General features: G+C 38.4%; 1 protein-coding gene across 4 annotated transcripts in view; it reads right to left on the minus strand.

Moving 5' to 3' along the window:
* GRIP1 (glutamate receptor interacting protein 1) overlaps positions 1-24,394 on the minus strand; it is a 312,647-nt gene that overhangs the window by 68,210 nt on the left and 220,043 nt on the right. For all 4 annotated transcript variants that reach the window (XM_057377277.1, XM_057377269.1, XM_057377287.1 and 1 more), the window contains exons 3-7: positions 11,214-11,349; positions 10,137-10,282; positions 6,554-6,637; positions 5,638-5,713; positions 4,144-4,289 (exon numbers count right to left, since the gene is read on the minus strand). In XM_057377277.1, the coding sequence (XP_057233260.1) occupies positions 4,144-4,289; positions 5,638-5,713; positions 6,554-6,637; positions 10,137-10,282; positions 11,214-11,349 (588 nt within the window). The remainder of the gene's footprint in view (positions 1-4,143; positions 4,290-5,637; positions 5,714-6,553; positions 6,638-10,136; positions 10,283-11,213; positions 11,350-24,394) is intronic.

The raw sequence follows: 24,394 nt of genomic DNA on the forward strand, positions 1-24,394 counted from the left end.
GAGGGTTGTATTTTATTTCTCATTCTCTTCCTCTGACTTTGTTAGTAATAAATTCACTTCATCATTTAAGTAGTGCCTGTTTTGTCCATCAAGTGTTTCCTCCCTGCTCCTTATCTCAACTCATGAACCCTTTTGTTAATTTTTTTTCTCTTCGCTCTTCTTTACCCAATGTGGCGGTGGGGGAGAGCGAACGAGCAGGTGTTGTGGGTGCCTGGCTTTTGGCCAACATTCTAAGCCACAACAGAAACTTAAGAGGCAGCCCATAAGTTTTTTTTCTCCTTTATTGCTTGCCTTCCACAAATTACTGAAAGTCTAMACTAGATCACAGATTACCTCACCTGATCTTTAAACTGTGCAAGTTTTCTCTCTCTAGTGCTCTTCTTGTCAGGCAGAATTGCTAAAATGTGAGGCAGATTTCTTTAAATATACTCTCATAAGATCATTTCAGCATTAATTAATGAATTAGCTTATTTTAATGGGTAAACGTAGAGAGGCAAAAGCCTTGGATGAGGTTTGTTAAAGATTTACCAACAAATGTCCATGCCAATAATCCCCTTTCTAGAAAGTTCTATCAGTGTTAAACAGTGAGTTCAGAAAACTGAGGATGCTGCTCTAGTTTAGATTGAATGGTTCTGTGTCAGAGTGACTCTAGTAGACTTTCAACAAAAAACAAGCTGACTGTTTCTGTTTTGTGGAGAACGCTTACAGGGTGCTACATTCCAGCAAATTTATTCTGGCTCAAATAAGTGCAAGAACTGTTAAAGAAGCCAGAGAAACATATGGAATTTGAATGTGCAATATGTTCCTTCACTCCTGAACACCACAGAGTGGTTTGAACTAACAAACACCCAGTGAAGAGATGAGAGAGCGCGATGTTGTGTCTCACAGATACAAACAGCTAAAAAAAGCTTCCTCTTGTGCCAAAGTCCTAGCAATAGCTAGTGGTTTGTTTAACTACAGAATCCTTGATTCAAAGATTACCCCAACAGGAACTTCCAGGACTTCAAAGTAGGTTGCTCCAAAGATCATCATCAGCCATTTATGAACTAGAAGTACATAAAAATGGCCAGAATTTAAACTCAAGGTAGTCATTACCTTTGAATTTGCCTGATTGCTTCCTTTCAGAGAAAATTTGGAAGGTTAACCAAGCAGACGAAACCGCAGTTATAGAGACAACACAGAGCCCAATGGCATCATGGCAGATCTTGGAAAACCTGATGGGAAACTGCATCTCCTCAGCTTCAGTGTACTGATGAACTTTAATTTCTTGTTTTAGACAGGGGCACTGTGAATCTCCGTTWGTAGCTTGTATTAGCATTGCATTCTAATTCTCACCCTGACTGTAACTTTAGCTGAGAGCAATTCATTAAGATACTTTACCTGACTGCTGCCTAGTGAGAATTTCASTCTCCCCAGACTACATTTATAGATTGGAATTAATATTTTTTATTTGATTGCCACAGGAGAGGATTCAGGTTGCAAAGTTATTTTGACAGTGGCAGCAAGTCACTGCTAGCTACCACCTTGCCTCTCCTTCTCCCCTTCTTCAAAATGAGGGGCACAGGTGTAATCACAGGGCACAGAGAGCTGTACTATTAAGACTTCTCCTTCCACCAGATGAAAATAGATCCACACAATCAGAAAGGCTGGACACTTCAGGTGTAAGGATTACACAGAAAAGTGATAAAGCCCTCAATGATCATGTTACTTGCATACAGTTTTGTGTAGAGTGAGTTACCATATCTGTGTCCTTTGAAAACACTGAGGTGCAGCATTGTTAAAATTACAAAATTATATCATCACAAAATTAAAAATTAAATAATCACAAAATTTAAAAATGCAGGTAAAATCAACAAGAAAGAAAAGTAATCACTGTGCTTCAAGACTGGAGGATGTGTTTTGGAAATACGAAAGACATTTGGAAGACTGCACCCTCCACAACTTCAAATGTAAGTTTTATTAAATTATAAAATATTTTCCCAGAAATTATGTTTTCCAGTTTTCTTTAGGGATTATCTTGGTATTTTCAAACTCTTACTATGTCAAATGGTGCATTGAAACTACACAGCAGTACACACCACACTCCAACCTCAAAATATTTTCAGCAGAGTTTAAAAAAAAATCTCTTCCAAGAAGCTGAATTGACAAGTTTATTCCTAGGACCCAGATGAGCAGGAGTCTGCAGGATGTACTTAAGTAAGCACAGGTGTAACCCCAGAGAGTTCAATGGGAACAGCCACATCTCCTGCATTACACACACACTTGATTACCCTGCACAGAACCCTTTGATGTTTTTTTTACTCCAGTTTGTCTAGGTTCAAGAAACAATAAAATGTACAAGCTTCCCAAGTGACCTCTGGAAGGCTTCAGCTGAAGGAACTAAACTTTGAGAAATACAGCACCTTTRAAACAGCTTATGCTTACAGGAGCAAGAAAAGTCACTTACACACTACAGGACTGTGGCTGAAAAATAGTTTGGGATTATTTTCTTCATCTAGTATAACCATTTCAAATCAAGTTCCAATTTCATGCTATCAGAATGTATTTTATGGCTCTTCCCAGTTCTGGCCACATGCAATGCTACTTTACAGGATATAACCATCTACTAACAGAAGAGAGGGGATTAAAGCAAATAATGCTACAGTTATATCTCTAATAGTAATATATTCTACTGAGAGCTTATACCAGGAGGACCCTACAGAATACACTAGAGTTCTATGTAACTTTTGGATTGTTTCTGCCCCCTCTAAGCTGGCGAACCTAGTAATTTATTTTCAAGCATCAGTTATTGATAAGTCAATACCCAATGGTCTTCCTCTTGTTTTAGCCTATTTTCAAATTCACATCAACCCTTGGATGGCTTCTCAAATAGTTTATGGGTAATACAAGTGTTGGGAAACCGAGTAATATTTCTGTAATTCTTAGATTTCTCTTCATAGTTCATTTTCTCTCTTCTGTGTTACTCCCAACTTTGACTTTACTGCTCTTGAGCAAAACTAAGAGAAGATTCAAATCAGCAAAGGTTTCCTAACACCTAATTCTAGTTCTCATCAGGAGCTAGAGCTCATCTGAGTTGTCTCTGCCTTTCTGGACATGACCTCTCACAACTGTCCATCAGGCCTGCCAGACACTGAATAACCCTGCCACTTCAATTCTTGATAGTTAAGTAAACAGAGACATATCTTGTAAAAAAAAAAAAAAAAAAAAAAAAAAAAAAAAAAAAAAAAAAAAAAAAAAAAAAAAAAAAAAAAGTTTGTGTCTCAGAGAAGAATAAAGAGGGCTGTTCCAGAATAAACAAATATCTGACATTATTCTTTTCAGTATTAATCTTCTCCAAGCCTTTGAAGTTTGACAGTGCTACTTCTCAAATCCCTAGGAGGCTGCTTTACTGCTAGGCTAGAAACCTAACTGTGGAACTGAGGAGAAAAAGAAGCAAAAAATCCCCAAACAGACAAGAAATATTTCAGTCTGACTGCTGAGTATTTCTATTCCTTGCTGCCATGAATTTTCTGTATCTTGAAAAAATTGAGGGAATATGACAATTTTCAAAACAAATGGAAACAACTCAATCCAAAATCTCTTGTTAAAAAACATCTGGTCTACTTGACTTCCCAAAAAMCCTTCCATATTTTCAGTGAGTTCAATCAAAGTTTGTATAATATATAAGCTCATTTTTCAAGCCATGATTTCCCAACWCTGTATTTCTTTAAAAAAATTTCTCTTCCCTATTCTTTTCTCTGTGGCAGTCTTGTGACTTTTTAATTATTTCTTGGCCAACTAGCAACACTGGCAAAAGGCAAAAGAATTCTTGTTAGATCAAGTATTTCCCTCTTTCATGTGACACAGAAATGCTTACACTTCATTAACCTTTATTATAAACTAGTCACTGGAAAAGTTACTTTGCTAGAATCCACACTATGGTTTCAGTCTACAAACCACGAAATGTCAGAATGCTAAATTACAGTGAAATCCCGCTCACCTCCTTATGAACCCAAGATTAATGATACGATGCAGAAGGGAATGGCAGTGCTACGGGAGCGTAACAGGTCACAGTCACTTTTAAAATAGCTCATCAAGAACAGGCAGCAAAACATCCCAGATGGCTCCCAGAATTGCAGCCCCACTTGCTATCCCACAACCTACCCATCACCGAGACATCGTATTCAACCAGCAGAGTCGCCTCCTGCCCGCACTGCTTGAGAATGCTCATGGCTTCGGCATGTGTTGTTCCCAACAGTCGGATCCCATCAACACTCAGCAGCCTGTCCCCAGGTTTGATTGTGCCCTCTCTGAAGGGACAATAGAGGAATGATCTTTGTTAGTRTAAGAAAAATCCATTTGGAGATACTACCATTTTATGGAAAGCGATCCTCTTGCACCCTCCCTGACATCCATCCCTCTTGCCTTAACACTTAACATTTACTTTGACAGTGAGARTGATCAGAGGGCGCAGTGGAAAGGAAATTGCTTTAATTGGAAAGTCAGTGACTGGAAAACAGCTTACCACACAGTGAAATAATCAAATCACGTTAAACTGCGACTAAGTATAGCTTCTGCTCAACATATGCTTTCTTTCTGCTTGTCCACACAACTCTTTTTTCATACATACATAAACACATCCTCCTCCAATGTTTTCTTAAAAATAAACATGAGGTGTGAACACATGGGTGCAGAAACAGATTGCAAAATATGAATGTCCATTTATTGATTTCCTTTAAAAATATCTTTTACTTGTATAGTTCCACTTTTTTTTCTTCCTACCTAGAAGTAATTCAGCTCTAGATCTAAAACACTGTCACTTAGGCGTAACTCACAACCTATTCARAATTATAACAGAAAATTACATACTAACATTGTCAGCTTAAGAATCATGGAGAAAAACAAGGAAACCAAGGGATGATGTTGAGGAGAAAGTGAGGGAATAAAAGAAACACTCTCTTGAAACATTTTTTTCCTCAGTTAAGGTTTCTAAGGTCAAAAATGTCAGCATAGGCTACAGATGTAAATCTGCTTTAAAGAAACAACCCTCTGAGTTTCTTTAATGGCTTAAGGACACAAATGCCATTTTTGAAAATATAGTTTGTACATAAAAATAAACGAAATATTTTTTCTTTATATAAATAGAAAATGRTGTTATATACAAATACAGACAAAACATAAACCTGTGCTCACAAGTTGTCTAGGTAAAGTTATGTGTGACCTCACATGCAGATACATGCAAACATCTTAACAGAATAATTCAACACTCAAACACATGATGGTGTTATTTGGAACTGAAACAGAAAAAGATTCTGTTTTTAGAATACAAAAAGAACAATTAAGAACTACATCAATTGTTTGAAGAATGCAAAAAAAAGTGCTCTGACCTACTGCAGGAATTTGTTCTAATTATTTTAGGTGCMAGATTCTAAGTTAAAGTTCACAGGCACCATAACACACCAAGCCTCTGTGGTTGCTCTTTACTATTGCTGCAGTTATTATAATTATTTCTATTACAACAATGAAAGACAAACCCATGAATTTCAAAAGAGTGTATTTAAATACATGTATTTCATTCAAAATCTTAACTTCTGTCCCAAATAATTCACCTTTCTCCATTTCTCTTTCACATGAACTCCAGAGAAAGATGAATTATACCTGTCAGCAGGCCCTCCAGGTCTGACACATGTTATTACAACAGGACGAGATTTATTTCTGTCATCATGTGCTCCACCTARAAAGGAAAGAGTGAGAGAAAGAACACCTTCATTTTATGCTTTTTATGAAAGCTCATTTCCAAAATGCAAGCCTACATCTTGCATACACCTTTACAGATGGGCTAAAAAGAGAAAAAAATGGCCAAGCCATTAATATGACTCTCCACTGAATTTTACCCTAAATAAAATCAGCTTGCTCTATGTATAGATGAATGTTGAAACATTTCTACAGAGGGATTCTTCATAAAGGTATATATTTTTCTTAGAATCTTTACTCTGAAAATGTGATCTCACTGTGAACACTTACTGTTCTGCAATGTTTGCAGCATAAGGAAAAAAAAATCTATATATACACTCAGAMTAATGAGCGACCAGTAAGAAATTTATGTATTCTATAAAAAAGAGGTTTTCCCTGAAGAAAGTAACAACTCATCATTAGGTTATATTAATTGACAGCTGCATGTTTTCTTCTATTCTCCAAATCAGTGATAATGTTTTAGTTGTACAATTCAGATCAGCAGGATTAATCAGATTTCATGCCTAATATATATAAATGCTATATGTAAATCTTTTTTTAGAATTGTGATCTTCCTGCTGATTTCAGTGGTAGCAGAATCTGGTCTTATGTGATCAGAGTTTGCCATGTTTTCTTGGCATAATTGGTTACTTAAAATTTTTCCATAAACAAAAATTAGAGCAGCTCATAAAAGCAATACATGAGGGTATGGAAAATGTAATACATCAATTTTTACAAACAATAAGCCATAAATCTTGACATATTTTTGAGTGCTATAAAAACTTATCATTTTTTATTTAAATGAGAGAATACCGAGAGTTCAAACTCAGCAATAACTCACCTCTTATGACAAATCCAAAAGTGTTCCCCTCTTTATGTAAAGTAACTTCCACAGTTCTAAAAATGAGACCTGATCCTTGTACAGCTAAAAGAAAAAAAGAAGAAAAAGAATCCAAACTTTAATTGTTATTACTCATCTAACTGTACACACAGATTTAGACCTTTTCCAATTTAAGATAGATATTGGGTCATGCAATTCCAAAGACTCAATTACAGAACAGTCAYACTGAAGACCTGTAATTAAATACAACTCCTCCTCTTTTTGAGAAAATTTTGGACCAYGTATATGGCAGTGACAATGGTTTGGGAAAAAAAATACATAGGTGCATATAACAGGTGAGAAATTTGAGTCTTACTGTTTAAATTATGACATAATCTTGCTTTTCTTATAGTTACAGAACAGTGCTAGAAAATAAGTAAGACACTAAGCAAAAACGACGAATGAAATTCTTAAGAGTACCTATTGAGCTTGTTGTTTAGCTATGAAAGCTTTTGTCACCTAGAGACAAGACAATCAAGATTTTTGGTGTGCTTCTTTGATCTTGGGTTACTAGCCTAAGATGCATAATGCATTTTGTTACCATGAGGATTTTTTTTTTTCAAAATGTAGCATGCTCCCTCATAGTGGGTGAGTTAATAAAAAGTTCTTTGGCTTTTAGTTGAGTCAGTATTTTCTCTGTAAGTACTAGAGGAGTGGTGTACAGCTGGACTAGGGGGTGAGAAGCCTAATGCACAGACCAATGCATTTGGGTGTGATAATCCACTTTACAGAATTTAAAATCACTGCTGTTAAGGGACCAGCAGAGACTGTGCTATTAGCTTTTACAAGAAAAACTTTGGCAGGGTCTAAGAACTCTCTTTTCCAATGGGAAAAGGACACTGTGCAAAATCAMATGCACTCACACTTTCCACCTTCCAGTCAAATACTGCAAACAGCACAAACACACATAAAACTAAAAGAAAAATCAAAACCAAACCAACCCAGCTCTATAAATTACATGTTCTGTGAGCAGCAGAACTAATGAAAACTTGTGTCATTTAATGTTCCTGCCTGCAATAATCAGAGTTTCCTGTCAGAATACCCTGAGGGGGCCAGGGATGCTACAGGCATGTGCCAATCATGAAAGGCACCAGGAAGAGCAGAGCCTCCTCCTCAGTGCTCTTCTCTTTTTTATTAAGGACTGCTCTACTCACAACTTACCCAAGTGTTTATTTCCAGGAGATGAACTGTAATGTACTTTTTTGGGAGTTTTTCAATCCCTATTTAAAAAGTTAGTGTAGGAAACCAGGAGAACCACCCAGGGAAATCACATAAATCTCATTTCCTTATGAAAAGAGGTGAAAGACGGCCCTCCAGAGCACTGCCTGTGCTGCGGTAATTCCTGCTACAGCCTGAAGATCAGGACTGTGTTAGCCAGTCCATGGGCCTGTTCCATTTTCAGTCAGAAACATTTTACTGACTTAAAAAAAAGTAATTATGGGGAGAGGACAACTGTTGCTTTTGTTCCTATTGGCAGCAAGTAGCCTTGGGTGTCACTCCCGATGAATCCACACTCCCTCACTGTTTTGGTGTGGCCTGAAAGCTCCACCCGGGACAGGTGAAGCCTGTAGTTGAGCAGTGAGGAATGGCAGCAGTGTCCTTCCACTTGGGAGCAGCCTCTCAGGAAGAAAAGAATGCCATGGGAAAGAACTCCTTAACCCTTACCAACAGCAAAAGGCAGGCGTGAGACAGGCACTGCTCACCTTCCAGTCTGAAACACTGAGGTGGCTCATGCTGAAACAGCAGCTGGATGCTCCTGCTGTGAACACTTCACACAAAGAACGAAGCACTAGGGAGAGGGGGCTTACCAGAGCTCAGCCAAATTTAATCCACCTTTATTAAACGATTGACATTTCCTGGCTCTGAAATTATGACAGTCCTCTCTCTGAGGGAGCAAGCACGGGAACARTAGAATTTCATTTTGTACAGGGCTGGGAAGGAAGTGACACAAGTGCTCCACATGATTTACTGAAAAACTGCTGTGTATAATGAAAGCAGTATGTCTAGCTTGCTCACTACAAGTTCATGGAAACAACCAGACTTCTAATTATCTCCAGCTTCGTTATCTGTGCTTGTATGAAAAGGCTGGAAATTCCAAGGACTGAAAGAAAAAGGTACAAATACTGCTGCAATTTAGCAGGTCAAAATCCCGTCTCAGTGGACAAGAGTGACACGTATGCTAAAAGAGAATGAAAACAAAAGAAAGCCCAGTTGAAAAAATGCAAAACAAATAATCTGGTAAAACAATTACAACTGCAGCAAAGTAACTGTGAATTAAACCGATTCAATTATTCAGATAGTGTGCTTCAGAACTTGAAGTTCCCTCACCACACGCAAACACTCAGCAACAGAGGACAATCAAATATTTTTATGGGGCTTSTCAGGAGGTTCTAAAAACAACCAAATATGTAACCAGACTAACCCTCCAGCTGCTAAAAAGCAGTGGGGAACTTCATCAGCCTCTGAGCACCAAGGACAGTGATGAACTGGTTTTTTTTTATTCTATTAAAGGGAAGCTCTTTATTTAAGGAGAGCTTCCCAGTTGGCATCAGAGCTTTTTCTGGCCAAACACCAAACATCTTCTCCCCTCCAGTGAGCGGTATGGATGAGCACACACTCTTTCAAGGGTGTGCCTGGGGCAGCCCCTTGGTGCCAGGCAGCCACCTGACACTCCCTCACTTTAGGTCCCAGGTTTCCAACTCACTGTTTCTCTGGCTTTCACTTTATACCTCACAAGACTCCATTTCCACTGATTTTCTTCTACAGACACACTGTTACAGACATAACACATAAAGAGAGAGCAAAGATAGGATAGGAAAATATTCAGTAGCACTATGTAACTTGGCTGTGAGCATAAACTTGTATTTTGAAGAAAATCCTGCTCAATAAGAAGCCCTTGTTTCAGCCACACAATTCTTGCAAAGTCATGTACCCTCACGGCCTACCTCGCTGTGTTTTCTGCTCTAGAAATGAAATTTTGCCAAAAAAATGGTGCCAGGAAAGACTGGGAAAGCCCTGAAAGATGTTGTTTATCTGGGAGAGAGGGATGGTGTTGCAAGTGGAGAGAAGGAAGAAAAAAGCAGAGACAGAACTAGCAAATGCTCGCTGGTCTCATCTCAGAGGATCTTATTGTAAAAAGAATTTGCTTGCCCTGCCATCTGCTTAATCTAATTTCCAGTATTCAAACTTGCAAAGAAGCAAACACAAATCCCCAAAACAAAACCCAACCAAACAACCAAAACCAAGCAAACAAATACCAACCCTCACCCCCAGAAAACCACAAACCAATAAGCAGCAGAGATTGACAACTCTGCTCTGTTGTTGGGGATTTCTGCTTCTAAAACATCTGAGAGCATCCCTCTGTACTGCCAGTCTTTTTGCACTGCTTCAGTGCTCAGTGACAAGCCACAGGAAAGCATAAAATTAAAACCAGAAAATTAAAAAGCAACCAGTGCCAAAATGACTATCACCATCCATGCCCATCTCACTGCTGACAATGTCTGCTACGCTGCGCTGTCTTTCAGTTTGCTCTKCAGTTACTCACAGACTGGAGGCAGCTCATACTCCACTTCCAACACAACCCTTTCGCCAACGTTCTTGAGCAGGCTGATGATCTCATCATGGCGAAATTTGGTCAGGTTGATTCCGTTCACAGATTTGATGTAGTCCCCCACATCCAGCTGGTCACTCCTAGGGAAACGTACATATTCCTTTTGTGAAAGACAGATCTGCTGGAGCAAACTAAATCCTTTAAACTATTGTTTAGTGATTTTAATAAATACTTTTCCCATTAATCTAGATTAAAATGAGTTGATCTTTCTAACAGAAAGTGGCATTTTAAGATCTTAGTCTACTCTAGTTTGTTAGATATTAAAAGAAGAATATTGTTGCATTATTCTTTCCTGAGGTACAAATTGGATGATTCGACTGGTTTGGGCACAGGATCCAGGAAGTCATCTTCTCCATGTCCCCACCTTTCTCTCCCATTCTTTGGGAAATGTCCAAAACAATTTTTTTTTTTTTTACATTGGTTGCCTTCACAGCTAACACCACATCAACAGATGGGCCACAGCACAAAAGCAGAGGTTCTGCTCAGTTGCTTGGGATGATTCAGCTCAACCTTTACCTTTTGACTTGTCTCACTCATGATTAACAGCTTTTTTCTTTCCACTGTAGTGGTAAGCAAGGTACCTATGACTTTAGAGTCTTTATAATTGCAAAGTCAGCTGATGAAGAGTTAAAAAATAATTAAATTATGGTAGCACTATCATTAGTTCTTCCATTTTGATTTTTTTTTCCCCTCAGTATGCTATGCTACTTCTCTCAAATTTTTGTTCAAACACAAAAACCAGAGAAATAAAACATACAAAATTTAGAATAAATCTCATGAGGCTTATGACAATTTTCARAGATCTCACTGGTATTTCTAGTTTTTATCAAAGTAGCCTTGAGCAAAAAGAAGGACCAGCTGTTGCCATTTCCCTCTGAGGTTCTCCAGTGTGATGGGCTGCCATTACAAATGCATCCAGTCACATATTTTGTCGGTGACCTTTCTGATGCAGTACATATTTCTGAAGCAATCACATCTTATAACGCATTTGGAGGCTTGAGATGTGGTTACCTAGCAGCGATTCCTCCTTGACGAAGGTTAGATACTCTCGGCTTCCCATCCTTGTCGATACCACCCGATACTGTGAGCCCTAGGGTGGTGCCTTCTTTTTTCATCAATTCAACTATTGTAGAGCCCTTGAATTCCTCTGTTGAAAGAAAATTATTCACATTATTAAAATTTAAGTAATAACACAGATGTTGCCTTTCTAATATGTCATCTACTTCCCAAGAAAACCGTTCTGTGTTAATAAGGAATAACATGTACATCTGGAGATTTTTTATGTTACAATACTCAAGTTCTGTCYACAAGGCTCTGCATATAGATAAATCTTGAGCCATATGTTCTGTGTAAGGTTATTAAAAACCACACCAATATGCTAGTATGCTATACAGAGCCCATAAACATGAAGTCTGGGAACACTTATAACTAAAGGTAGCTGTTTCACATTTTTAAAAAGCTATCTTTTCTCATTTTCTGCTCTCTCCCTCTGACCTCTGTGTTTTACAATGCACTTCAACTGATTAAATAGAAGGGTAAAAGACACAGTGATATATCAGAACTATAATTTTAGGTTCAGACTCACTTGAGACTCACTAGCAGATGTCAGTGTTAATGGAGCAACTGAACATAACAAGAATCCAGACAGAGATACATCAGATCTTAACAGCTTTATTCCTTATTCTTACACAAATACAGCTCCACTGTAACTCTCTGCAATCTCTGCACAACAGGTATAAAGTAAGTGAAGGGCTTTCATAGCCATAAAGTATATACAAAATTTCCCCTATATGCTAAGACATCGTCTTCTRCAGTTTCTCCTTTCTTGGAAAATGGTAATTCCACACACATCAACAAAGGCAGGTCACACGCAACAAAAAGCCTCAAGGTTTCAAAAAGAGATGTCCTTATTGCACATGGTAACCTACATCTGCACAGTTCCAGCAGGACTGCAACTGTGTAGAAAACTTCATGTCCACTGTTTCCTGCCAGGGAAGACCTAGTAAAACCACCAGCTGCCCAGGTATTCAGGAAAAAATACATGAAATTCTAAAGATCCACTAAAAKCCTAGAAGGATCACCCATCTCAGGACCATTGTTTCAGTACTAACATGGAGCTTTTAGGTGAATTGGTCAGATACAAACATCATTTATGCACTGTAAATACACAGTATGTCTGCACTGCACTAGCAAGTTTGCTGTGGCAGCATGAGATTTAAAGATGAAAAGTCACCCCAAACCCAAGCAAGATCTTTGTACATATTCACATGTTCACTAGTAAGTCTGGAATTAGCCCTGTACAAATAGCAACAAGGCTCTGTCAAGATCATTCCACATGGCTGAGCAGGTGACTTAATACATTTTCACCTCCAAAGAAGGTGCCCTGTTCTCACCTACAAAGAAGAAGGTGCCCTGTCTTTACCAAAAACTGCCAAACCACCACCAATACCTCTGTATTTGAGGAAATGGTGTCAGACCAAGGAAATCACTCAGAAGGGACTCCAGTCCTGGTGCACAGGCCTGTAATCCTTGGGAGTACTTCTGACAGGATTAACTGCTCAATCTTTTTCTGATGTGCTCCTGCTCTTTTCTAGGGGGCTGACAAGCTCTTCTCTCTATTCTAGCTGATGATGACCACACTTCAGTTATTCACATTTTTACCATTATACAGCATGACTTACATGCTTGRACAAGTATTCTTCTAAGTTTATAAAGCTTCTACTACAACAAAATTCTGCAATGCATTCAGCAACACAGGTTGTCAGAAGCAGACAGTAGCAGTAGCGCAGCTAACCGGTGCATTCTGCAACTTGGCTGACACCAAACCACCATTTGRTACCATCTGGAAGCTGCTGAGCTTTCCATAATGTTTGCTCACATCTGGCCTTTTTGACAGCTCAGAAAGAACAGATGTGATTACCTGCTCCTGAACATGTAGACATGTTGCATAGCTGTAGAGATGCTATGGACCAAAATGCTGCTTTCAGTTTTACAAAAACCYGTAAGTATTCATAATGAATACAAGAGTTAGTCATGGTACTTACTGCAACTCAAAATACTGTACATTTGCATCCATGATGCACTTCAAGTGCTTTGCCAGTGTGTGACACTTGTTTATTCAGGGTTTACTCTACCATGAGGTCTGGAGACAAAAGGAAAATTTCCCTCTCTTCTCACCTCCCAAACTGAATCCTTCCTTTGTAATTCTCAGTAGTAGAATCTTGCTCTCAGGAACCATCTAAGATACATTTTTTTTCAAATTAATACTTTGCTAAAGTATTTTTAGTTTTTTTAAACTAACATTTTGCTAAAAGGACACACAAAATGCAATGCCTAATCTTTTGCCATAGCATAATGCCGTCATGTGTTTTGATCTTTTACATAGGTTCTGAGTTTGCAATCCAATGCTGGCAAATACTCTGCTGTCTCAAGTGACACATGGAGCAGATGATCCAAGCAGTATTTTAGGCAGGCTAACAATTATACAATTCCCTCCAACTAGTGCATAGAAAGCATTGACCAGGCTCGTTCCTTCTCAYCATCTATTATGACAAATTTCTGTTTACTTCTGCCAAAAGAACAAGGACTTCAAGACACTCTTCCTTGGTAGGCAGGAGGGAAAGATGCACTGGTGGTGTGAGGGAGGGGTGGTGTGAAGTGCTCACTGCACTCTGACAGGCACGCACAACAGTTTCATTAGGTTTGCTGCTCTGAAGGATTTTTTAGCTTTTATTGTACATAATCATATCAGGAAGAAATTAAACTACCTAAGCTGGTTTTGCAATAAGAGATTGTTATCCCTGGGAATGATCTGAACCAGGCCCATTCAATACCCCCATCGTTCTGTTTTTCATCTTTGCTTTCTTAAATCGCACATGATTACTGTTCTTATAACGCTATATATGACATGCTTACTCATCTCCATTCCTTTGGCATTATTATTACAGACTAATCCCACTAGAGTATTACTGAAATTCCCAATATCAGAACAACCCTGGGACTTCATTTCCAATCCAACATGCAACCGCATCTGTGCGTGCTATTCCCAACCAATACAAGGTCAATCTCTATTTCCTAGTTTAGACAAGACTATATTACAATTTGAGGGTAAAGTATCAAACTACTTCATGTATCACCTCACATAATTCATTACTTACTCCAACCAGCAAACTCCTAATTAGTTAGAAGTCTCTGGAGTCTGCTCTTTCCTGCCAGTACTCCCACACTGGTAATAATATTAGCATAGCCAGCATCAGAAGGGAAAGCACAGAAGTTTTTTGCAGATTTCTTATTAAATCACACTGGGACTTGCCTTCCCTCAGCCTCTGGGGGGTCTAGGGTTTGCCTCAGGACTTCCACTGCTTCCTGCTGTTGCAGGGACAATCCTGGGTACACGCCTGTCCATGCTGTGCACCAGCTACTCTACAGCTTCCTAGGCATCCACCTACCTCTGGAATGGGGTTCAGGAATCCTGCTGAATCCTGGAGATGGCTCAGCAAGTGGATCAAAAAACACACTTGTACACACAGGCAGACATAAGATGAAAAAGAAAGATTTCTGCTCTGTAGAGCTTCCTTCAGATCTCCAGTTCTGTAAGCAGGAACATACACAGCAGCTGAATTCTGAAGAAAACATTACACGGCTGCTGCTTTCTAAATTCCTGGTCTGGATGCTTCTCTCAGGCTCTCTGTTGCAGGATCGTGGCTGCATGTGCCTGACTTGTGGCACAGTCAGTTGGTTCATTAACAGGGGGGCTCATTAACAGCGGGTTCATTAATGCTCTGCAGCCTGGAAGGCTACAGGGGTACTCAGTGTAGCACAAGAAAGCTTCAAAGAGAAGCAGATGCTCAAATTCCAGACTTGGTAAATCAGACTGTGAGAAGATGACTACATGGAGCAACTTGCAGGTAGGTAAAATCAAAGAAATTCCATGACTCATTTTACTTCAAGAATAATAGCAACACAGTAAAGCTTCTACTGTTTTATACATTATCAAATCTTTTGTCATTTTCTACTTTTTGATGTATGTAAATAATATCTTTCAATGAATAAACAGCATGGAAAATAAATTCTTACAATACTGATGAACCTGGAGCATATTCACTTCTTCAAAAAGAAAACTGAATACTAGATGACAGAACATATTTTCTCATAGAAAAATATTTGAAAGCTGAGAGCACTCTTAGTTAGAAGTTTTATCATTTATTTTCTACATTACTATAACTTTATATCTTAATGTACATATTAAAGTAAAACTCCAAAATATTTGCCTTTGTTTCAGATATTGAGTCCCTTCTGTGAAAATTTTCATTTTAAATCGCAAGAAAATGTCTAAAATCTGCACCAGGTCAAGTTCTATTCTCCACTTAGTGAATGAGCTTGTTAGGTGCAGCTGAAACAGGGCATAAATGGAACTGAACCTAAAGTTAAAAAAATACTYGCTGTTATTGATATTTTTCTACCAAAACCATATATATAATTAATCAGCAAGTAATTGGTAAGTTTGTTGAAAATACAGTCAATACTGTCTTTGAATGGATTTTCCCTTGCATGTCAGCAGAAATTCTGCAGAGAAAACATTTTGTTTTACATCCCAGTAGGCATCTCATGACTTAATAAGAAATCACATAAAGAGAATTCTTAGGAAACAGATAGCAGTTTGTTACACCGGAGACATCACGTTTACTCAGTGTTTCAAGCCCTACAGGTATGTGTATTTCTCTTAGTGTGACAAGAGGGATGTCAAGAGATGATGAACAGTCCATTCCTTGTTGCCCTTTTCCTGACTGGCTGCCACTAACTCCTAAATTTCTATCAAAAASAAAACCACATCACAGAAGAGGGTCTGAAAACATGAAGCTGATCCCAGCCTGCTCTGTGCCTCGCCTCCAGCCTGTGGAGGGACAATCCCCAAAGCAGCCCTAGTGCAGAGCCCAGCGAGAAGTGGAAGACAAACTGGTATGAAGTGCAGCAGAGCACATCTGGAAGGCGCAGCACACTGCAGTGACCAACAWTGCTGTAAATTTAGAATGCTGCTAACGCAGGCTGCCTTGGGTCAGCAGCTGGGTTAACTGTATAAATGTAMAGGTGAAATGCTGTATCATTTTCAGTGAGGAGAAAGGTAAGGCTAAGACACTTGCAAAAAACTGCCTAAAACAGATTCAATTTATACCGACAGCTGCTCTGCTTGTGWACAGGGCATYAGATGATCTCCATTTTTYTTTTTTTTTTAGCTATAAGAGCATCTAAAAGATGATTTTGGCATTGCAAAAATATTACCTAAAAACCAAATAACTTCCAACAGCATTTATAAACTAGAAAAAGTCTGCCTACCTGATGCATGACACAGAAAAGGAAATAAGGGTATTTTATGATCCATCACAAGCCATGATATACAGGACATGATCACATAACTMACTGAAAACACCAGGCCTGCAGGACACAGAAGCACAGTTCACCCCTGAGTTCATTGGTTGCCTGTCTAAAATGAGCTTAGCTCTTGTGCTATTTGCTTTTGGGTACATTTTTCATATTCACAGAATCCTTAGCAGCYAACTCTCTCTAAATCCCACCTGAGGCATTCAACAAAGGTGGTCTTCAATATAACCACAAATGTAAGCATTGTATTTGAAATTCTGTTTCTAACTAAAATAACAGAATTTAATATAAATATCTCAAACCTGAAACCAAATAACCACCAGAAAGCCAGCTGCAGACAGAAAAAGGCTCTCTTTAATGAAAGAACCTCAGCAATTTCTTAGCAGAAGAGTATTGGAGGAAACACCTGATATATGACACAGTTATCGATGCACACTACAGTAACTTCAGTAATTACATTCCAGGAGTGAACAATGACTGGACTAAACCATTATTACCTTCCCAGAGCTTAACATTTGCATCCCACAGCCTACAGTGCAGTGCCAGTGCTTCTCTGGCAGCAGCACAGCCATGCTGCCAATGGCACATGCTCAAGATACAACATCCTGCTTGTGTCTGAATCCATTCCCTGGAGACAGGAGCAGTAGAGAATATTTGCCAGAAAAAAAAAAAAAAAAAAAAAGGCATGGCATGATGTAAAATCAATTTGCACATTCAAGCAGCTTCACACAGAAAAGACAAGTATGATTTCTATCCAGTCACCTTACAAGGGGTGGTTTCATATGAGGATGCAAAAAAAGAACTGCTTTGAACTTAGAGGGGAAAGTGGTCCCTGGCAGCAGCTGTGTCAGAAGCAGAGGTTTCTCCAGAGTGTGGCAGATACGCAGACTAAAAGAGGAGATGGAAGGCCACATGTCCAAATGCTTTTTCAAGCCAGACAAGTGCTGGTGAGGGAACAACAGGCTTTTTTGTCCTCTGGATAGTCCTGCTTGCAAAAATTCTACAAAGAATTTTCGAGAATGTTTTTTTTTGTTTATTTTGTTGTATTCGCAATTGAATTCCACAATAGTGCCAGAAAACAAACCAAGAATAAATGTCAATAGTCCAAATCCTCCCAAATATTCCAMGTACTATCAGCCTAAAATTATTCACAACATTACTTTGACAGATACTGTGCATTCAGAGACCAAACTGAGTTATCTCAATACATATGATGGCATCTGATTCTTCTAAAAGATGAGGCTGTTAGGAATTTTAGTCAGTGAAGACCTCTGAATTATTTTCTTTGTACTTTTTTTTTTTTTGCTCTACATCAAGGACTGGCAATATCAGGCTAAACACAATCATTCCCTATTTATAATCACTGACCAGAGAAATTCAATTAGAAGAAAAATTATTTCAAAAAATTATAAAACATTACAATGTTTGGCTTCAGTAAATATGAACACTCTAATACATTATTGTAAGAAGATCCAGATTTAGTTAAATGACAAAACCTTTTCTTGTATTATTGCCTACAAAAAAAGGTATTTTTATCCCTGACATTGMACCTTGCAATAAGGTTGAAATAAAGATGCAGTGCAAACTACAAACTCACTCAATGATGTAGTCTAGGTAAAGCATATTTATTCCTTAACCTAGCTGGGAATTCTAGTGTTTTCACTGATGGTTTGCTTTGGGAGAGTACCTACACTATCCACTGACGACTACCTGTATGGTTGCAAATTTGTAACCATCAACTTCTTTATGTTCAGATGAGGACAAGTTTTACCTTGAGGCACTTGCTGGGTTTCAGAGAGTTCAATTATTTTTTTGCTTCCTCATTATCTATGATGGTAGTCAAATTCCAGTGACCAAACTCCAATTCCCAACATCTGTTGGGTCCATAACAGMTCACTAGACTGTCAAGGTGGAGCTTTCTGAAACAAGCACATTGGAAGGTAAAAACAAGCACAGTGATGAACTACTTGAGAGTCTCAACCTTCACCTCCTCAGCAGACATCACAGGGCTTTCCAGAGCTCAAACTTGCTTCCACACCATTCATTGTTGGCTTGGGTGGGGAATGGGTAGTAGAAGGTACTTTTGAGGTGAAGGTTATGCCCATAGTTATCTCAAATTTCTGTCTACCTCGTGAAAAAAAGTGTCTCGTTTTGCAAATTTGGATCATGCAAAATGCAACAAAATCTTAAACTCAAGAATGGCTTGTGCATCAGCAGTGCTACCCTGAACTCCACTGCCTGTCTCTCCTGACACTATTGATGAAGGAAGGACAGAGCTCCATGACATTAGTCTTCTCTACATTTCTGTCATGAATGGGATAAAGGCTTCATTAACCCTCCTCCCTTGCTAGTGGAAATCCTGCTGTGCAGAACGGCACAGAGCTTTGACACTAATTTAGATTTATAAAACTTYTTCCCATAATTCTTATGAATTCACCCCCAACTTCCTCTTCATTTCTTTTTAATGAGAAATTAAGACCAAGATTACTCCTGATAATTTGTGTTGCTTTGTACTGATGTGTCACTGCTCACAAAAACACAGCCTGACTGTTGCAGTTTCTCTGCTTTCTGCAGTTACCAAAAGGGGTCAGGCAGGATTGATTACAGGATTGATTGCATTTGTGCATTTCAAGGCAGGAAGGAACCACTGAAAACAATTCTGGCCCTCATGTCCTGAGTGACACAAGCAGAGAACTTGATATGGTGGTATCTCCAGCTACAGATTACCTTTTAGAAAGATATCCAGCGTGGCTTTGAAAGCATCATGTGATGGAAAATCTGCTACATGTGTAGGCAATGTCTGCCTGAACTGGGAGTAGACAAGCCTTCGAGAGCAAGATCTCATTATCGTACCTCTATTACATTCAGGATGTCCCTGCAGATGCAGAACTGTAACCTTCAATCAAATCACCTCTTAATCTTCCTTCCCTTTTAGATTAAGAGGTGTCTGAACTGCTTAGGTTTATGGTATTTAAGACACATTTCGCAACAATGTTTTAACATCATGTGGCAATCAGGTAAATTTTAGCAATAGTGTCATTAAATCACATTTCTACATTTGAGCTGTCATTTATTTTTCCTAACATACCTTGCGTTGCCTGTCATGATCTACAGCTGCTATATAATTTAACATTTTAGTTAACACAAGACATCAATTTTCCTTTTTATGACAATCACGAATGTCATTGCAAAACTGAAGTGGTAAGGATCTGAAAAGGATACGGTAATGGTGTCACTCCTTTTTAAATAAATTACTGTTCATTTATTCAAATAGTCGGCAGTGAACTTTCAAATATTTGAAATTTGGAGGAATGGGCCTGTAGAAATTTTCTTAGTACTTGGATTGAGGAACAGATATTTAAATTTTTAGGGGTCATATACCTCTTTGCTGGTAGAATATATAAAGCTGAACGATCCACGCTCCTTAATCTTTCTACTTGGTAGTACTGAGGGAGACTGAGCATGACAAAAGGGTTTATCAAAGGCTCTGTGCAGAAGATTAGGCTATCCTTGAAAAAATGAGATATGGATGAGAAAAAAAGAGAAATATGGAAAATACAAGTGAATGCTTTATACACATTTTACCTTTTGTCCTTTGTGCTCAGTGACCACTGATATCTTTATGGTTGCTTAGTCCCCACCTTTGCGGAAAACCCCAACCAGAAATGCTGACTTCTGGAAGATGGTAGCACAAAAACGGAATGAATGCAGAACTATACATGTTTTAAAAAGTGATCTATCAATGACTCATTCTCTTTGTACACTTCAATCTGATATAAAACTAAAGTTACAAGGATGGCTTAAAGGGGATTTAATATGCAACCTGACAAACAGGATGCACTGATTTTTACTAGGTGCTTATAGTGAAAAAAAAWGTGCCTGTGACCAAAGGATCATCAACTTGCTCAATATTCAAGATGAAGAAAAATACAGTTAAAGCTAATGGAGAAGTAGGGCTAAAGAACTGCAAAATAAGATACTGGTTTATATTAAAATTTAGCAAGTCATAGAAATATTGGTGACTTTAGCTGTCAATAAGCATTTAAAATCCACAAGAATTTACTATTTCTGGAAATAAKTTTGCCAGGGAGGTGGAGTAAAGGGGAAGAAAAGAAAAGGAAAACTCAGGCATTTCTTGGCTGCTAACCTGTGCTCTYGAACTCTAATCAATCTCTGTACTTATTCCCTGAAGTTTAATGTATGCATAATGAACTAATGGCAAAGAGGAATGAAGACAGATGCCTTCATTTGCATGAACTAGCTTATTAGATAGGCAAGCTTGCTGAACAAATCACTGCAGTGAAACTAAAATGCCCAGCTGCAAGAATTTACCTATGTGATTTCTTTTTTTATCTAAACTGGCAGCAGATCCCATTGAATTAGCACAGAAATTGAGATGGCATCATATGAGCACCTAGTGACACTGCACACATCAGCCTGCGAGACAACAGCAACATTSCACATCTTCAGACCACTTCAAGAAGCTGTTTGCACGTCTTTGCAAAAACCTGAATGTCACATCAACATAAGAGGCTTACATTATCCCAGTGCAATCTCATTATTATACACGACAGGAAAAAAAGACTTTGCTCTGTCAAACTCCAAAACACGATGTGAATTTCACAGGGAAGTTTTTTGGCTTTTTTTTCAACATTTCCTCTTATCCTTCATAAAGTTCAGGTGAAAAGGAACAAAGATTGCACCTACCTTCCTCTCCAAAAGCATTAAGACATGCTAAATGTACATTCTGGTTCACCTCTACTTCAAATACACATCCTGCCCGTTGTGTCTGTTGCAACATCCTTCTSTGCTTTCAGTGACCAAGAGGTTAAAACAGACAGGAGAATGTTTATGTGAATTGAAGAATTACCTAAAATCTTCAAACAGACTGAAACAGACAAAGATTCAGCTAAATAGTATGACCTGCAGGCTTTAATGACATCTTTCATTTCAAGCACAGTGCAATGTACAGATTCCAAAAAAGGATGCAAACAGGGAAACTGCTAACACAACTCAAACCACACCTGTTGAAAATCCTTCTTTTAATGTAAGAYTGTCTGTGAAAAAGAGCTGTCATTTAATAAAGGTTGTTCTTAAACAGAAGCAAACTGCAGGATGTTAGCACTTCTTCAGGTTGCTTTCTCCACGCAAACAATTCACGAGATGTGGCTGTCCCTGTTTTTTTCTCCTTTGCTGTTAAAGGACATACTGCCAGCATTTTAAAAGAAAGTATTTAAATGTTAAATAATTTTAAGTTTACAAAAATCACTCAAGGAACCTACCAGGCCTTTCTCAAGATAGAGGCTTCAGCATGAAGCTCTTCTGCTACCACTGACAGTAAAATTTGTTAACCAGAACTAGAGAAAAAGTAACAGAAAAACTATATTTTTACATTTCATAGGGCCCCAGATTGGTATAAAACTTCCCTAAGTTACACAAACAAGTGCATTCTGAAACKTTTTTCTTCTCCAGATAAATCAATRTGTGGTATTCTTGAAAATAAACTAATTTCTGCTCCCTGTGATCTTACAAAACATCTGTAAAAGACTGCCCAAATTTTCTTTCCCTTCTTGATTTACCAGRGTCTGGAACAAGTAACCTTCAGGCTGCAACAGGTCTGCATATTCACCACATTTTCCTCAGCGAAGACCCCAGAACTTATGATGGAGATAGAGACACCAGCCTAATGTTAGCTGCTACAATCTCATAAGAATACATACAAGATGATGCCCAGAGATCTTTTGATCCCCATGTTTTGACTACTGGTCAAGGGTAGTTTTAYAGGACAGTAGATGTACTAAAATTTGCAGTGGATCAGCAAATAAAATGCTCTAGTCTCTACTCCAGTTCTGTACAGAGAGAAAACCGGGACTATAAAATGTATTTACAACTTGTCAGAAATGCTCTGATTCTCCCAATACCCTCAACTCAGACCATGAAAAGCACATCTTACCATACATTATAATCACATCCAGCTATCATCCCTGTTGGCTAGCACTTAAGCTAGACTGACTTAAACAGCTTTCCTGTTATTTTCTGTGGAGTGTGATTAAGTAAGCCAAGCTCCATGATTGGGTASATGTTCCCATCCACTATATGCTTTCTATTGCACCATTATGTTAGTGGCTAAGAAAAAGGTTCCTGGCTTTTAATGGCCTCATTAGAGCTACGTGCCATCCGTACCATAAAATTGCAGMAATTCATTACCAGGTATCTGGGTTTGTGGCTAGAAGTTTGTAATGATTTGCTAAACTTTCAATTCCAGAATCTGAAATCTTTCTGAAAGAGCAGCTTTTTATTCCCATGTGAATATGTTAAATATAAGTTATTTAGAAATTATTAATTTTACTGGGGCATTTTTATTCTTGATAGATTTGGTCTGTTTTCTTGCAGTCTTGCTATAATGGCATGATTTCCGTGTATGATCTTAACAATTTTTACTTCTCACTTTCCTTTATAGAACCAGTATTTTGGGGGTCAATAGTCACATTGTGTTACCAGTTATGATCACTCATCGTTTAGCAGTGGTATCTAAAATTCAGCTCTAACACATCTCTCATTTTTCTGTAATTTGGGTCTTTAGTATCTCAAAGGTCAATGCTCATTTTCTATACATTTATCCAACAAGTATTTGGTGTCACAATGTCATCTAATAGGGGAAGAAGGTCTTGACAGAATCTTTCTCACAGTTAACTATTAAGCTGGGCTCGTTTCACTTCACTGATAAAATCAATTAGCATTGAAGACTGGCATTTGTTCCTGCTCGGACTGATATTCACGTGTCCTTCTACCAATGTTTTCTGTGAATAAGAGCAATGAAATCTCCTGATTTTGGCTTTGTTGCTATTTCCTCCTATTGAAATATTCCTGGTTTTGCTTTCTTGTACCCTTTTCAGGCTGGTAACAAGGGAGACTTTACTGAAGAGCCTTTTTTGTGTGTTTGTTCACACAACATTAGCAGATTCTCCAAACCATACAAACGTMAGGTGAGACAGGCATCTGCAATTTGGACAGGGACAATAAGTCAAATACAGGTCAGTACCTGCATTCTCCTAGCCTGTGTATCACCTACAAAGTTAAATAAGTCCCTTACTTTTTCACTTTTTCATACCTCACCTATGTCAGAGACATGAAAGGATATATACAAAAATCCCCAACAGGTGCCCAGTAAATTAATTATGAAATTAATGTTGCCAAAAATTATTTGAGAACACTCCCAGGTGATCAAACCTCTCACTGGCCAGAATAATTAACAGAAACCATGAATATATAAGGAAGACAGTTTAACACAGCAGTAGTTGGTACACCTTTGTGTTAGTGAAGTAGTGAYTCTCACTCAGATGCTTTATCTCCTTTTGACACAATTCCCCCAGATCATTAGTAATAAAGGAGAGGGCAGGAAAGTCACCCAAGAGTTTTCTCAAAGTTAAAGAAAAATGCCTGGGAGCAAAGGCCCCTGAAGCACAACTTGATTACTTTAACAAAGGGAAGATTAAATGGTGATTTCATAGTGAAGTGACTATAAAGGATGAAGTGAATTTTGACGAAAGACAACTCTTTAATACAAATGAGRTGAAGCTGAAGCTGCACATACTCAAAGGAAAAATAAAAGCAGTGAGTCTAACCACAAAAGGCTGTGATGCGTTTGGTGTCACTGGCAGCCATAAACAGATTGAATGTCTGTYGTGGGTTTAAATCTGATTTTTCCCAATCCGAGTCATGGCACCAAAAATGTCGTGGTTTGGACTGTGCTGAAAGCCAAAAGCAACGTACCCACGACGTTCTCTCCCTACCCCCACCGGAGAGGAAGAAGG

Source organism: Malurus melanocephalus, unplaced genomic scaffold (genome assembly GCF_030028575.1).
Source record: "Malurus melanocephalus ecotype Western Australia unplaced genomic scaffold, MMel_1.1 scaffold_10, whole genome shotgun sequence".
NCBI classification, from domain to species: Eukaryota; Metazoa; Chordata; class Aves; order Passeriformes; family Maluridae; genus Malurus; species Malurus melanocephalus.